This window comes from Gadus chalcogrammus, chromosome 2 (assembly GCF_026213295.1).
Source record: "Gadus chalcogrammus isolate NIFS_2021 chromosome 2, NIFS_Gcha_1.0, whole genome shotgun sequence".
In the NCBI taxonomy this organism is placed as follows: Eukaryota; Metazoa; Chordata; class Actinopteri; order Gadiformes; family Gadidae; genus Gadus; species Gadus chalcogrammus.
Window position 1 is genome coordinate 3884218 of NC_079413.1, and position 17080 is coordinate 3901297.

Genomic DNA, 17080 nt, shown 5'->3' on the forward strand with positions numbered 1-17080 from the left:
GGTGTGAAGGATTCTGCTGCTGCTGCTGCTGCTGCTGCTGCTGCTGCTGCTGCTGCTGCTGCTGCTGCTGCCGCCTATGACCGGAGGAAGGAGTCCAGCAGGGCTGGCACTGTGCCCATCTCCCCCTCACACTGTGCCTCACCCCAACCTCACCTCCCTCCCCGCTGTTGCTTCAAAACATGGCCCTCCCCCACTGCCACCAACCTCAATCTTAACCTCCCCCCAAGATGATGAACAGCTGTTTACATGCGCTACCACCAGGGAAGACTTTGATACGGGGGCCGGTCCTTCTCTACGGCCAATCCGAGATCGAATACGTAAAATGACAATTCAAATGAATCGATCGAGCGATCGATAAAGGAACCAATCAGCTTGAGCCAAGCCAAACCCTTAGTTGTGTTTGATCGGCGGTCATCAGTACTTGGTTGTAGTAGATTCTGTTCCACCTCCGTCTGCCTGCTGAGGGGAGACCCCCCTGGTCCTCATTAAACCTGGTGTGTTCTGCGTTCTCCTCTCTGTGTCGACCCCTGTGTCCCCGCCAGGCCTCTCGTCGCCCGGCTCTCATAAGAAGTCGGGGAAATTCGATTTCGGCGGCCAGGCCCGGCCCCCTCGCATGGCGTTCTCCCACCACCCGCTGCCCCTGCTGCCGGGCATGCGACCAGGTGAGGCCCTACTGGAGCTCCCCCCCCCCCCCCCTCCAACCCCCCCACCCTCCCAAAGCCCGACACGTACACCCTCAGAACACAAGGGTGGTCCCCCACCCTCTCCCTTCCAACATCTCAACCAACAAGCTGCACCCTTTTACAAACCCCAGCTCCACCTTCCCAAAGTCCCCCCCCCCCCCCCCCCCCCCCCCCCCCCCCCCTGCTCCAACCCCCCCCCCACCCCCCCACCCCTTTCAGACCTACTCCCCAAGAACACTACGGCTCCAACTGGCTGAGTCCATCCTACATACCTCCAGACCCCCCCCCCCAGACCCCCCCACTCCTCCCAGTGATGGCTTCCACCTGCATTGCCCCCCTCCCCGCCCTCCCTCCCCCTCTGTGCTGGGTCTCTGGGATGCGGGGGAAACACGGTGGTGGCTGGGCTGTTCAGGCTGTTCTGGGTGTTCAGGCTGTTCTGGGTGTTCAGGCTGTGCTGGGTGTTCAGGCTGTGCTGGGTGTTCAGGCTGTGCTGGGTGTTCAGGCTGTTCTGGGTGTTCAGGCTGTTCAGGCTGTTTCAAGCTGTTCTGGCTGTTCAAGCTGTTCTGGCTGTTCAGGCTGTGCTTGGTGTTCAGGCTGAATCAATTTCCTCCTCCTGCTCACGGGTTCCTCTTGAAGGGACAAAGCTTTGCATTCTGGGAGTGCATATTCTGAGGGTGCAGTGTCCAACCAAACAACACTAGCTTCATTCTGATGCGCTGGAGAAGGTTTTTCCTGCTGGTTGTTCGCTCGGCTCCAGTGAGTTTCCCAGACATGCTGATCAGAGTGGTTCTGCTCCATGGAGAGGCTGATGCACTGGGCCTCGAGGCCCAGTGATGAGGTGTCATGCTGGGAAAGAGAGCTGAAATGTTCCCCTGGTGGTCCAGAATAACCATGGGTCCAAGTCAGAAACTCCCATGTACCACACACACACACACACACACACACACACACACACACACACACACACACACACACACACACACACACACACACACACACACACACACACACACACACACACACACACAGACACACACAGACAAATGTGCGCGTGCACACACACTCACACAAACATACACATACTATCTGTCACACACACACACACACACACACACACACACACACACACATATATACATATGCATACACATACACACACACAGGAGGGTTTGGCCTTCTCCCAGTCTGTAATGGGATTAGTGGGGGGTCTGTGGAAGCGCGGGGGGGGGGATACTGGAGTTGGCAAGCCTATATATACTGTCTCTCACACACACACACGCACACACACACACACACACACACACACACACACACACACACACACACACACACACACACACACACACACACACACACACACACACACACAAACACACACAGTGAAAGATGTAGAGCACTGACAAGTGTTGGCATGACAACAGGAGCAGCTGGGAGGGGTAGGGTAGGGGGGGGGGACCAGGAGGTGCTCTTCATAGCTGGGGCACCTCCTCATCAGGAGAGAGATGCAAACACACAGTCTCACACTCTCTGCTTAAAGAGTTAGGACCAACATATTAAAGGTACTTTTGACCTAACTTCAGTTAAGATACCCACACCTTTATGTTAAACACACACACACACACACACACACACACACACACACACACACACACACACACACACACACACACACACACACACACACACACACACACACACAGACACATACTATCTGTCACACACAAATATATACATTGCACACACACAAACACACACACACACACATACATACATAAATACACACACCTACACAAACAAGCACAGTCACATATATAAATGCATACATACAGACACACACACACACACAGTCACATATATACACACACAGTCACTTCTATACATACACAAACACACACACACAGACACATACATGAATCTCCAAATATTATCACAACTAAGATGTATGAGAATGATTTGAAAACTGTTAGAGAGTCATTTAAAGACTACGGTTGAATCAGGCTCCTCTCATCTCCTCGCCCCTCTCTCCTCTCTCCTCTCGCTTTGGATACGAGTGAGCATATGCAAGTGTGTATTGGTGTGTGTACTAGTGTGTGCCGTCTCTCTCCAATTTCAGAAGAAAAACGTCATCTCATAGTGGTGCGCTTGCTTTGTGTGGGTCTATGTCTCTCCTGAGCCTGGTTGGGAGGTGGTGTAACTCTGCCGCTGGTTTCTGGGTGGTGCTCAGAATATCTCCTCCGCCGTACAACTGTTCCGCTCTTCTTGATTTGCTTCATATTTCTCCCACTCTCTTTTGTCCTTTGCTTTTCCCACTCTATCCCTCTCTCTCTCTCCTCCCTTTCTCCCTCCCTCTCCCCCCCCTTCCCTCCCTCTCTCGCTCCTCCCTTTCTCCCCCTCCCTCCCTCCCTCCCTCCATCCCTCACCTCCTCTCTAACACACCTCTCCTTCTGTGCCCTCCATGTTTGTTTGTTGTGGCTGTTTGTTTCCTGTCCATCAGGAAGTCCCCGAGCCTCCGCCTCTGCGCTCCACTTCCCGTCTCCGTCCATCATCCAGCAGTCCAGCCCGTACTTCACCCACCCCACCATCCGCTACCACCACCACCCTGGACAGGACCCCCTCAAGGAGTTTGTTCAGTTCGTCTGCGCCGATGGGTCCGGACAGCCCACGGGCCAGGTAGGACCGCACACAACGTCGTATCCCCACTTTACCTGGTCTGTAACGCACTAGGACGACCACAGTCGTAGTCACAATGGTCTGTTATGTATTACATTAGATTAAAGGTTCTGTAGGTAGCCTACGATGTACTTATTAGAATGCTGTCTGTTAGAAAAGCCATAGCTTCCCGTCAGCTTTTAGTGAGTCTGATGAGAATATCTGATGTGGTGGACTGCGCCTACTGTCAATAGTATTGCGATTTTAGACCACTCTTGGCTCATTTCTGACCAATCAGGACGTCTCTTCCCTGATTGGTTCGGGGAATCCATCTTGCCTGTCAGTCACAGGTGTGTGAAATGCAACACTGTTGTCTTCTGCTGTCTCTCTTTACAGCGCTCATGTCATACCTCGATCCGCTTTAAAGTCCAAGTGTTTAACAGAAGCATTCACAACAATGTTATCTTTACCAAAAGGCTAGGGTCGACTATATAAAGCAAGAACATATAATATATGAAGCCTGAATAAGGGCCATCACACCAGCATGGTGTGATGGCAAAATATTTGTTTGTTATTTTTGTTAAAGGGTTAGGGAAAATATCTGAACTCAAATGATCCCAAACATTAACTTTTTTATCATATCCACTGTAACAATGAACACATGTAATTACAAATGTATGCTATCTAGCTAGCTAGCTAACGTTGTGAACTGCTCCTACTGTTGTAGCACGTGTCCAGCTCTGTTGTTTGTGGTTGTCTATTGTTGTTGTTGTCGTCTTTTCTTGTTGTTGTCATTTTGTTGTTTTTGCTCCGCCCACCCCCTCAGAACTTATCTAACCATAGCACGAAAGTCAACCAATCACAGCTCATTAAACCTGTCTTGTGTCGTGTCATAGTGTGTGTGTGTGTGTGTGTGTGTTTCCGTGGAGAGTGCTCATGACTTTGGTTTGGAGTTTGGTGGCGGTATCGTTGGTGTTGTGCTTGTGTAGAAGAAGTATCCCCCATGGTTTTTTATTTGTCATGGCCATGTCGCGGACAACCACGACCAGATGTTCGCTCACCCCCCCCCCCCCCCCTCCAACCCACCTTCCTCCACCCTCCTGGAGACCTCCATCAGTGGGCCCACCTAGCCCCTGGCCCACCTCCCCACCATGTCGTTGTGATTGGTTGTTTTTTTGACATCTACATGGATTACGCATTACGCACATCCGTCCCCTCCTACGTTGTTTACTCTCCAGTTACCCCACCCTCCTCTCCCTCCACCCCTCCTCCTCCATCGCCGCTCGCCCCCCCCTCCCTCATGGATTTGGTTTTTGTTTTTTGTCCCGGGGGGGTCATCCTCTCTCATCCTGCGTCTGGGGTCCGCCTCCTGACCCCCTGACCTGTGTGTCGTCTGCAGCCTAACGGGAGCGGCCAGAGCAAAATGCCGGGCTCCTTCCTGCTTCCTCCTCCGCCCCCGGTGGCCCGCCCCGTGCCCCTCCCCCTGCCCGACTCTAAACCCGGCAGCACGCCGCCCGACGGCGGACTCAGCTCGCCCACATCTCCGTGTAAGTGGACCCCCCCCCCCCCTGCAGAGACCGCAGCCAGAACCCAACCCCCCGAAATTAAACACTCACTATCACCTGCCCCCCCAGCGTCCCCCCGGTCAGAGAGTTACCCTTCCCCCCCCCGATCACCATGTTCCACCTCGTCACTTCCTGTCACGGGGATGTCTCGCCACCGTCGTAGTCTTCGGAGGCCGAGCGAAACCTCAGACATCTTGGCATTTTTTATTGAACCTTCAAGAAGCTTCTTCCTCAGGGCTCTATATTCGCCCCGGTGGGACACCAGTCCACCCTGCGGTGCTGGTAGAGATAGAGCCCGGGGGACTCTGACCTGTGTTCAGCTCAAACAGGACCTCAAACATCAACGTCCCTGTGGAGCTCGGTCTGTTCTCCAAATGGAGTTCTGTGAGGTGTTCCTCAGGGCTCTGGACTCAGCCTGATGGAATACCACCTTGCCTTGATGTGCTGGGGTTGCTACATCCAGGTTTCCGGTATTACCGCACTGTCCTGGACTTGAATTCACTCCCTGCCCGGATCCCATTGATCCAGTTTCCAGAGCAGTCTGCTTCCAAAGAGACACGAATGTAGGGCAGTTTACGAAGACATGTTTTAAGGACTTGGTCACTTGGTCTGAACAGTCTGGAAATATTCTTGTTTGATTTTTGGTGGTTGGTTGATGAATAGCTTATTGATCAGTTTAGTAGCATGGGTAGCATAGTGGTGAGGTGGCGGTTGTCCTAGTGGTGGTGGTGGTGGTTGTGTTGAAAGAGGTGGTGGTGGTGATGGTGGAGATGGTCATGGTGGAGATGGTCATGCTGGTGGGGGTTTTAAAGATGGTGGCTTGTGGTTGGGGCAGGGCTGTAATAGTGGTGGGGCTCTGTGTGTTTGTATTTAAGAGCAGATGGATTCAGGAAGTTGTTATATTTGTGTGTTTGAACGTAATTATAATCTGGGTGTTGGACGGAGCGCTTGTTTTATGTTGTTTAGTGTTGGTCTTCCCAAACCTCTGGTCTTTTGTCTTCTATGTGTTAAACGTTCCTAAACTCACGGATGTAATAGTATGTGTGTCCACACCGCTTTCTTATCCACACAAAATACCTTCCTTGAGTTACTTGTGCCGTTGTACCCCTTTGTACCCAGACTGAGACGCACAAATTCACACAAACACAGACACACAAACACTTAAATCGACACCCAAACACACCCAAACACAGACCAACAAGAAAAAAAGACAAAACGCAAACATACACTAACAATCGAAAACCACACAAAAATAACTCACGCACGAACAGACAGGCATGCTAACACAGGCACACACAATCACAACGCACACAGGACACACAATCAAGCACATACAGACCCAAATACACGCACACAAACGGGCCTACACACACCATCTCCCACACAGACCAAAACACACACAGACACACTCACACACACACACACACACACACACACACACACACACACACACACACACACACACACACACACACACACACACACACACACACACACACACACGCAGTTACACAAACACACACCCTCTCCACGGACACACTAATGTGTTTTTTTTCCAGGAACTCCTCAGAACTCAGTAGCTCAGGGGAACGTCAGGGAACTCAAAATGCCAACCTAAATGTGTCCCAGACTTTGATGGGTTTGAAAGGTCCCGGGTGCGCTCCATCAAACGCTAGTTAATCAGCGGGATCAAACCCCGCCCCTCAGGGACCTCTGAGCTGACGAAGCAAGCCAGCCCTGTCTGACCGTAATGAGAGGATATAGGTTGAGCTGAGAGGCTTTTCAAAACCAAACCATGGAAATAAAAGTAGGGAAGGATAACGAACGCTCCCACTGCAGTTTGTTTTCCTAAGTTTGTTAGCCGGCCACATGTTGATGTTCTGCACATGAACTCTGACCCCTGAACCAGTGGCTGACCACGTCTCTCTCTCTCTCTCTTTCTCCATGTATCCTTACCTCTCTTTACCACTCTTACTCTCCATGTATTCTTACATCTCTTTACTGCTCCCTCTCCATGTATCCCTACCTCTCTTTACCTCTCTCTCTCTCTCTTTCTCTCTCTCAGCATACTCCACGTCAGGCGCCTCAGCTGCCAACAGGTTTGTCGGCATCGGATCACGGGACAACAACTTTCTGAACATCCCCCAACAGACCCAGGTACCTCTCTCTCTCTCTGGCGCTTTGTATCTCTCTACCTCTTACTCTGTTTCTCTCACACGGCGTGTCTCACACGTATTTCTTGGGCTCCGTGTGCCCTCTAGTGGTGAGAGAGAGAACTGCGTCTGGTGGAGGACATAAAGTGGGAGACCGACCAGAAAGAGTAGTGAGGTGCGGGGGGGGGGGGGGTTGGGTTGAGTGAGTGCCAAGGCCACACAGAAGTCACGTCGCACTGTCTCGTTCCCCCCGGCAACCAGACATAATGTCATAGCCCGTGGAGGTTGAATATGAGAAGGGGAGGGGGGGGGGTCGCTCAGGGGGGAGGGGAGGGAGGCGGAAGAATAGATGGTGGCAACACATTGCCAACGAGACAGAGAGGGAGACAGACTGAGCGGGAGAGACGGCTGGGTCGGTGCCCAGGGGTAGAGGGCAGGAAGGGGGAAGGGGGGGGGTATTCATGCAGACTGTAAGAGTCAAACACAACAGAGGTGCCCACTACTCCTCCTCTCCTCTTCCTCCTCCTCCCGACCCCCCCCCCCCCCCTCTTCTCCTCCTCCTCCTCCTCCCCCCTCCCCACCTCCCCCTCCTCCTCCTCTCCCACCACCTCCTCCCCTTTGAAGCATTTAGCTTCCTGTAGCTATTAGCAGCATGAAGCCTAGCCTAGCTGTCTCAATCACAGCACAGACAGACAGGAGTTTCATTTAGCGGAGGTCATCCTGCTAGAGGGCTAGCTCACAGTGTAAAAGGGTTTGCCGCTGGGTGGGTGAAGGAAGGAAGTAGAGGAAATGTGGATTTCCATCTCGGTCTCTTTCCTCTCCGTCGGCCGATCCAGAAGTGTTGAGGTGGGCTTCCTGGGCGGGGCCTTCCTGAAGAAGAGATGAAAACAGCTCTGGTTGATATTTGATCGTCATTGTGTGAGTGTTTTAGGGAGCACTCTGTAGAGTAACACCAGCGTTCTGTTCTCTCTTGCAGTCTTGGTTCCTCTGACAACACCTTCCAACCACCCACCACATTTATTTCTCTACGATCCCGAATAAGAGAACGAGAAAAAATCAGCGAGATACAGCAGATCGTTTTCCTCCAAAAACAACAACTACAATAACAATGATGACTACATCAACAACATCCCAGTGACATCACGGTGACATCACAGCCAGTAGGCACCACCCACTCCGTGAGCTGAAAGTGAAAGTGAAAGCAACAACAGAGACACGCCCCGCCGCCCACTCCCCCCTTCCCCCTTAACCCCCCCCCCCCCCCGGCCTGACGGAGAAGGCAGCTGAACCAGAGGTGGAGGATTGTCAGCTGCAGGCGCTTCTTCACCCCCCAGAACAACACACCTGGAGCAGACCCTCCCCCCGCCCCCACCCAGAGCCCACCTGCCTCTTCCATTAATAACGAGGGATCGCTGGGCTGGTGAACACAGACCCAGACCAGTTCGATCCGGCCAAACCAGTTTAAACCGGCCAGAAACAAACAGGAAGACATTTCAAGGGAGATCCAATCCATTTCCCGAAGCCCTGAAAATACCCCCCCAAGGCAAAATCACCCAAACATCTTATCAAAAGGGATCTGACATCTTGTTTCCAAAAGAAGAGACTCCTAAAGCTACAGTCCATTGCTACGGCGGTCTCTACATCGCCGCCAAAATTAAGAAGTTCCTCTTTCTGGACTCTGACTCTTACTAACCCCGGACAACCAAATCACATCTCTGAAGATTGCACTACACGTTGAACCAACTCACTATAACCCTGACGATGTGCACTATTCACCTGGAAACCACGGCAACGGTAGCCCATTGGGACGAGGTTTCTAAAACCAGACGGGAGGAGCGAGGTTCAAAACACGTCCTCCAGTCTTAGCGGTCCGGCTTGGTTCTAAACCCGCCGGCCCCGTTCCGCGCGGCCCCTCCCACGCCCCAGAGATCCCTCGGTTATCCCCAGGACATCCTGCATCCACGTGTTATACCACACACACACACACACACACACGGCGCACCCACATGCACACGCACACAAACACCTCCTAGACAAAGTTCCATTTTAGGCCCCGGCATATCAATGTTAAATCTCTGAAAACACTTCAAGATCTAATTTTATTACCCTGAACCAGACACACACACACATACACACACACACACACACACACACAGACACACACACACACACAAACGTACAGACATGGTCGTATCATCCTCTGTTACCGCGGCAACGAGACCGATGGCGGTAGGCGCACGTCGGGTGGTCTCCGCTCCTTCTGACCCCCCCCCCCCCCCCCATCTCCCCCGATTTTATAATGTAGACAAAAGAAAAAAAAACATTAGAAGAGTAGGTTTTGTTATTCTGTTGTCGTACTTCTTGTTTGAATTTGTTCCCTTGAATTTGTACTATTTTGTAATTGTTTTGTATTTGAATGAAAGCACCTTATGGCAGAGAGGCAGCAGGCACCGTGGCGGCGCCACTGATCCACACAAACGTACGAAGAAGACGGGAAACAAAGGTGGTCGTCTAAGAGCGCGACTCCAAACCTTCCAGGGTGAAACTCTGACCCCCCCCCCCCCCCCCCCCCCCCCCTCTCTCCTATTTCTTTTAAAGACCCCTCCCTTACCTTATAGGAACATAAAACCCAGCCAAGCTCGGACTAAATTGCCAAGTTATTTTGAAACTACTGTTGAGCCTGAAGTGTTAATATGATGGGCTGGCTGGCCTGACTCAGCGAAGTTACCGTCCTGGTCAACCTCTGCTCTCAGAGCAGAGGTACCATGGCGCTCAGTGTCCCTGGACGAGTCTAGACTGCCTAGACCTCTAGACCTCTAGACATGATAACCAGTTGGATGAGGTCAAGAGACTGAGACTGATCTAGACTCACCGTCATACACGGCCAGCCCCCCCCCCCCACACCTCCCACATCCTTACTTCCTGTCTTCCTAAAAGACAGGAAGTGTGTGTCGATCGGCATGAAAGAGAAGAAGAAGACAAAATGCACTAAAAGCGACGACGCCAAGCGAGACGCGCCTCACCCAGACCGGTCTTCGTCCGTTACAATCAAGCGAGTAACACACAAACACACACACTCACACACACAGCCACACAAACACACACAGAATACGAGCCCATGCACACGCATGCTTATTTAATTGTGTCTAATGCCCAGTCAGCATTCTGGTTACGAGTTATGGAAAAAACGAACAGAAAGAAAAAGAGGAACGCACCAGATGAAAACTCAAAGGGAAGTGTAGACAATCTTGATGAGGTCGTTATGCTTCTTCATCTTAATCCATTACGCAACACGTATTCACTTTAATTAACGAGCTATCAAATCCAATTAAGTCTCCCGAGCCCTTCTCCCGCCCCCTCCCCCACCCACCCAACCAACCCTCACAAAATAACTGGACTGCCTGACCAGGGTTCCACGCTGTCAGGGAGTAAGTGCACGTCTGCCCCCCCTCCCCGATCAGCGCCCAGAGGAGGTGATTCGATTTCCGATTGCTGGAAGTGCCTCAATATCTCCATTATGCAACTTGTCTGACATTATTTCAGGTTCTTTTTCTTTCTCACGTATAAGCTATAGAAGAAGAGCTTAGCTCTACATACCTACAAGCATCTTTATATATAAGACACATATATATTTATAGATATATACATGTTTTTATTTGCAAGATAAGCTCCGTGGCAGTCTAGTTATTTTTTGAAGCGTGGCGTGTTTGTTGCACTCGTAGGGAAAAAAATAAAATCGTTAAAAAGGACACGACCCTGGTTGTCGTAGCAATCCCCCAAACTCCCCCCCCCCCTCCCCCCCACCATACCCCCCCCCCCCCCCCATCCCCTGGGTTGCCAAGCAACCGCTAGAATCCCAGGCAAATACCGTAGAGCCGTAGATAGCACAACGTGATGACGTAGTTGAGATACGAAATTGTTAGTTTTTCCGATGGGAACGTATTGTTGTTGAAGCTAAATGATGTATGTTGATTGAGCCATGTGCAATGCTTGGTAGAGAAGAGGGTCGGTGGAGGGTGTGGAGAACCACAGGGATCCCCCGTCTGTTTTTAAATGAGTTTTGTAAAGTCCACACGCTCCGGGACTCTAAACACGAGAGCAGAGAGAAAATATCCCTCGTCTTTGCATACGTATTTTGGGGGAAAATGTTTTCGAATTTTTCCAATTTGTGTTTATTTCTTTCTCCTCGTTTTTAAATTTTTGTTTGCTTCGTTTGAAACGTTTCTCATTTGTGATATTTTGTTTATTAGAATGTGGGAGGGTTGAAGGAACAGTTTAGCAAAATCATAAATATATTATCACTATGGAAAACCAGGTGCTTTCTACAGGCTAAAGTACAGTCAAGCTCTATTATACATGAATAATAAACCAGTGGACTTGGTCATATCATAGGAAAACGCTATTATCCTTTTTTGTTTTTTTGTATGTACCGTGGGGGAGGGGTTCATTGTGTGAGAAGATCGTGACAAAAGGCATTTTTCTCCAACCTTTATCCCTTGGAGGTCCGTGACTCCGGAGATACAAGCTAAACTAAAATCTCCTCCCACGGCCCAATCCAGATCTACCGCAGCGTAGTGAAGCGCCCCTCCACCCCTCCCAGCTGTAAATGATTCTAGTATGTGTTTGGTGACGTAGTTTCATAGACTCAGAGCATTGTAAAGGTTGTCCCTAAAAAGTGCCTTTTGTTCACACGACTCCATCTTGTTAACCTGAGTGCCCATGTCAAAAAAACAACAAAAAGAAAAACACAAAAAAATGCCCTCCTTTATATCCTGTTTCTGTCAAGCTTTTAAAAGCAGTATACCTAGTACTAAAGTATACCTATAGTGCTAAAGGAAATCGGTGTCATTTAGTTCTTTTTATCGTTGAATAATTAAGAAAAGCAACAAAAAAAAGCAAAAAAAAATCTCACTTCTCTTCCTCTTTCTCTCGTCTTCTGTCTCTTTAGACACTGGAGTAGCCTTCTCTTTCCGCATCGCTCTTCCTCTGAGTGGAGGGAACAACACATGATTAAGAATACGCAAAAAAAGTTTTTTGTTCAGTTTATTGTTTTCTTTGTCTGAGCAGAATGCAGTTAGCTCACATGTTACTCTCGTCCTGTACGCTTCACATTGTATTGCCATACCCGTCTCTGTTCGGCTTCTCCGTTCAACAGCTTATGAACAAGTTGCACCGCCGGGCTCTGGTCTGGACTGGCCCGGGGGGCCAGCAGGGGGCGCATGAGAGTGGTTTTCCAGGCCAGCGAGCCTTGACCAATCAGTGTCGTGGGATACCTAGCCACTTGCATGTGATGGGTGAGGGTCCTGGGCTGGGAGGGGGGGGGGGGTCACGTTAGGGTGGACAGATATGTTTGTAATTTTTTTATTCTTATCTATTTATACTTTTTTGAATTTAATTTGGATTTGCTTTTCATCTATTGTCATTGTCATTGCGTATCTCGGGCAGCGGTTAGATGCTGCCTTCAGACATTCGACTATGCACCTTTTAGTGGTTGAATGAGACCAGCTATTTAAAAAAAAAAAAATGAATGGGGTAAAATGCCCCTGAATTCTCTCAGCACCTTATTCACGGAATGGACCAGAGCAGGGCAGCTCAGAAAAGCTCCTATTTCCCGCAATCATTACGTTTTATACACACACATAGCTTTACAATATCGCTATTTATCAACACCCATACATTTCTGATAATTTGACCGAAAGTGATCGGGCTCTCAAAGCCAGCAGGCGAAGCACCAGCGAGATCAACAGATCAGTTTCTTACTTCCTGCAACAGTCAATATGCAACTGTGATTTATTTTGTTCACGCACGTAAAGCCATCAGCAGTATTATCAGTGTCTCGCCAACAACAAGCCATAATACAGAGACAGAACTGGGGGCACAGGGCCGCGCATTCGCGCTACTGCGTAATATGCAAGACAAGTGCGCGCTTGCTTCAGGCTAGGGGTGTGGGACCCTCCCCACCGCGGCCACTGGTGATTATCAGATGAAAGTCCCTCTGGTCATGTAAAGTTAGAGCAGCTATGCCCTGTCTGGTCCGACGTGGTTTTGCTTTTTATTCCTTTTGGTTTGTTTGTTTTTTAACACGTTTTGTAGCGGCGGGCGGTGTTAGTGACGTAGAATGAGCCCCCCCCCCCCAACCCCCACCCACTGGTCAACGCTGGATCCTGGAAGCCTAACCAAGTGCCCCCCCCCCACCCACCCACAGGGTGCCCCCCGTGCACTCAGTCCACAGGGTTCAGAGCCTGCGGTGAAATGCATGTGTTAATTACCGATTCTTTTCCATAATAATAAAAAAGAACAGTTTGAAAGAGCCATGCCTTCACTTGATTGAATAAAAGGATGTTCTTGACTGTCGTCTGTGTCCCGGCTTTATGTCTTTATACCGGTCGGAAGTAGCTAGCCTCTAGCCATTTATACGGGGATCCCAACACACACAAACGCCCGAATATAACACCATATCCTTTTAATAAGTTACGAATGAATGAAAAGTTTATATACATTTCTATACAGTCATTCATTCACTTTTAGTGATGTACAATACAAATAAACATAATACTGGGACGTCCATCCGTGTGTTTACAGATCAGCGATGGGCTTGTGGGGCCAGTATGGCTATTTCTGCTTCTCCAGTCTCTCAATGGTCATCTGATCGAAGGGGATCATGTTGTGGAACTTCTCAAGCTGGGGACAAAACGTAACGGGTCAGAGGCAAACAAACAAATTGCGCCACACACTGTGGAGTAAGACTGTAAGTTATAGCTACGCCCTGGTATGTGTGTTTGTGTGTGTGTGTGTGTGTGTGTGTGTGTGTGTGTGTGTGTGTGTGTGTGTGTGTGTGTGTGTGTGTGTGTTAGTGTGTGTGTGTGTGTGTGTGTGTGTGTGTGTGTGTGTGTGTGTGTGTGTGTGTGTGTGGTCTCACCGCCTCTGCCTCCTGGCTGTTGACGAGGGCACACTGGGTGTCCACTGGCTCTGGGACCTTCAGGGCAGTGAACTTGAGAGACAGAGGATCAATACACCAGAGTAACATAAGTGTTTGTCCAATAGTGAGACATCGTCGTCATAACACGGCACAAAACATTCACAAAAACCGACTGTCTTACCGTCTTTTTAAACTCTTCCACCATGCCAGCTTTGGCTACAGCAGACCTGTAGTAGGTCCGGTCAATGGTGACTGGCTTCTCTGGCAAAGAGGTTAGCCTGCAGAGACACAGGATCCACTCACTTGAAGGGCTGGTTATAAGTCAGGCAAAGAATATGGGATGAATGAATATGAATCAAAACGTTTACTTGGCAGCGAGGGCGTCACTGCGGGTCTTGAGGGTGTTGAACATAGTCCTCTGGTTGGGGGGCACCCTCTCGGCAAACGCCACCCAGTCCACCGCCTTCAGGGCGGCACGTCGCACGGCCATTTTACACACTTGGAGATTCCTATGCTGATCCACACATGTAAAATACACACCTTTGAGTAGTTGCTGCAGCCGGGTACATAAAACACAAACAAGCTAGATCCTAATCCTTATCTTATCTACTCTCCCTATTATACAGTGGGGGACAGTAGATAAGGTGACATTTGAAACCATATTTTAGTGGCGTGCAAATATTATAACGTTTGGAACAAAAGGTTTTATTTCCCAGAAGATGTTTCTAATAAAGTTGTAAGGATAAAGATATGGTAATCTAGTTAACCTTAGACCCCCTGTTTTGACCATGGTCGTGAAAATATGAATCGGCATCAGAAGCCAAAGTAGAATTTATTTCTATTGAGTTTTGTTCGTGTTCATGTTATTGTTATAATATTCGAATATTGCACTCTAAACTTAGTTGAAGAACCTACAAGTAATTGTGTTGAGGAGACGGGGAACAAACCAATTAGATTAAGGGAAAACAGGTGTCTGTAATGACAAGACACTTCACGCAATGCAGTACTCAATTTATGCAATGTTAACCATTTATACACCAACAATACATTGATATAAATGTATAACCCCAGTAATGCTATAATATCCAATGGTTTTGGCTCGTAGCACCGGCTAAAGTCATTTAGCAAGGTCAGTATGCAAAGGCTTCGATATAATGCATCACATTTGTAACCCTTCTAGAAAGCTTAGCAGCACATTTCTACACAGCAAAGATAATTACTATAGCATTATATCTAACATAATGCATGTCCCAATTCCCCACCACGACCATAAGATACCTTTGTAGCTGCTGTACTTTGTATGATTGAAACCGGAAACCGACGACGTTGTACGCCTTGAAGCAGGACCCTCAAGTGTCTTTTCAGTGTCTTTTTTTACAAGCCTTTTCATGACGACCAATAAAAAACAACAGTGTTACCCCTTATGTTTTTTTTCATGACGACCAATAAAAAACGACAATGATACCCCTTATGTTTTTTTTCATGACAACCAATAAAAAACGACAGTGTTACCCCTTGTGGTTTTTTTCATGTCGACCAAAGAAAAACAACGGTGTTACCCCCTATGTTTTATTTGATAAATATCGACAGTGTTACCCCATATGTTTATTTCATGACGACCGATAAAAAACGACAGAGATACCCCTGTCGACATTTTTGTGGAGATCCGAACATGAGCTGTTTAGAGTGTTAACCTCCGAACTTATCAATGCACCATCAAGACACTGAATAAAGTCAACACAATGGTTATACTTGACTTTATAATTCGCATGAAATAGAGATAAGAGTCTCCCACCAGAGGACATCAACCGGACTTCAACCCCGGTCTCCAGGGGGTTAGCTTACAGCTCTCTCCACTTCCCACTGAGATTCATAATTTTAATATGTCTGTGGTTGTATATGACAATGACAGCATACCCTCTATGTTTTTTTTCATGACGACCAATAAAAACAACAGTGTTACCCCTTATGGTTTTTTTCATGACGACCAATAAAAAACGACAGTGTTACCCCTTGTGGTTTTTTTCATGTCGACCCAAGAAAAAACAACAGTGTTACCCCCTATGTTTTACTTGATAAATATCGACAGTGTTACCCCTTATGTTTATTTCATGACGGCAGATAAAATACGACAGTGGTACACCTGTCAACGTTTATGCAGAGATCCGAACCTGAGCTATTTAGAGTGTTAACCTCCGAACTTATCAATGCACCATCAAGAAACAGTAAAAAGTCAACACAATGGTTATACTTGACTTTATAATTCGCATGAAATAGAGATAAGAGTCTTCCAACAGAGGACAACAACCAGACTTGAACCCCGGTCTCCAGGGGGTTAGCTCACAGCTCTCTCCACTTCCAACTGGGATTCAAAATGTAAATAAGTCTGTGGTTATATATGACAATGATAGCATAGCCTCTATGTTTTTTTTCATGACGACCAATAAAAAACAACAGTGTTACCCCTTATGTTTTTTTTCATGACGACCAATAAAAAACAACAGTGTTACCCCTTATGTTTTTTTTCATGACGACCAATAAAAAACGACAGTGTTCCCCCTTATGTTTTTTTTCATGACGACCAATAAAAAACGACAGTGTTACCCCTTGTGGTTTTTTTCATGTCGACCAAAGAAAAACAACAGTGTTACCCCCTATGTTTTATTTGATAAATATCGGCAGTGTTACCCCTTATGTTTTTTTTCATGGCGACCAATAAAAAACGACAGTGTTACCCCTTGTGTTTTTTTTCATGTCGACCAAAGAAAAACAACAGTGTTACCCCCTATGTTTTATTTGATAAATATCGACAGTGTTACCCCTTATGTTTATTTCATGACGGCCGATAAAATACGACAGGGGTACACCTGTCGACGTTTATGCAGAGATCCGAACCTGAGCTATTTAGAGTGTTAACCTCCCAACTTATCAATGCACCATCAAGACACTGAAAATAGTCAACACAATTGTTATACTTGACTTTATAATTCGCATGAAATAGAGATAAGAGTGTTCCAACAGAGGTCAACAACCGGACTTGAACCCCGGTCTCCAGGGGGTTAGCTCACAGCTCTCTCCACTTCCCACTGGGATACAAAATGTAAATAAGTC

At 48.2% G+C, this 17080-nt stretch overlaps 2 protein-coding genes across 2 annotated transcripts; one reads left to right on the plus strand and one right to left on the minus strand.

Moving 5' to 3' along the window:
* The first annotated feature begins 269 nt into the window (after positions 1–269).
* On the plus strand, positions 270–8286 carry nfixa (nuclear factor I/Xa). The gene is made up of 4 exons (XM_056576091.1): positions 270–662; positions 3178–3353; positions 6963–7054; positions 8027–8286. Exons 1-3 carry the CDS (start codon positions 614–616, stop codon positions 7032–7034), a joined length of 297 nt encoding a protein of 98 aa, XP_056432066.1. The 5' UTR covers positions 270–613; the 3' UTR covers positions 7035–7054; positions 8027–8286.
* A 5222-nt stretch (positions 8287–13508) lies between these two features.
* LOC130370303 (ATP synthase subunit d, mitochondrial-like) lies at positions 13509–16204 on the minus strand. The gene is made up of 6 exons (XM_056576035.1): positions 15980–16204; positions 15248–15351; positions 14338–14483; positions 14151–14247; positions 13970–14041; positions 13509–13731 (listed from the first exon to the last, which is right to left on the minus strand). The coding sequence occupies exons 3-6, from the start codon at positions 14457–14459 to the stop codon at positions 13663–13665; spliced, it is 360 nt and encodes a 119-aa protein (XP_056432010.1). The 5' UTR covers positions 14460–14483; positions 15248–15351; positions 15980–16204; the 3' UTR covers positions 13509–13662.
* Between the last annotated feature and the right edge of the window lie 876 nt (positions 16205–17080).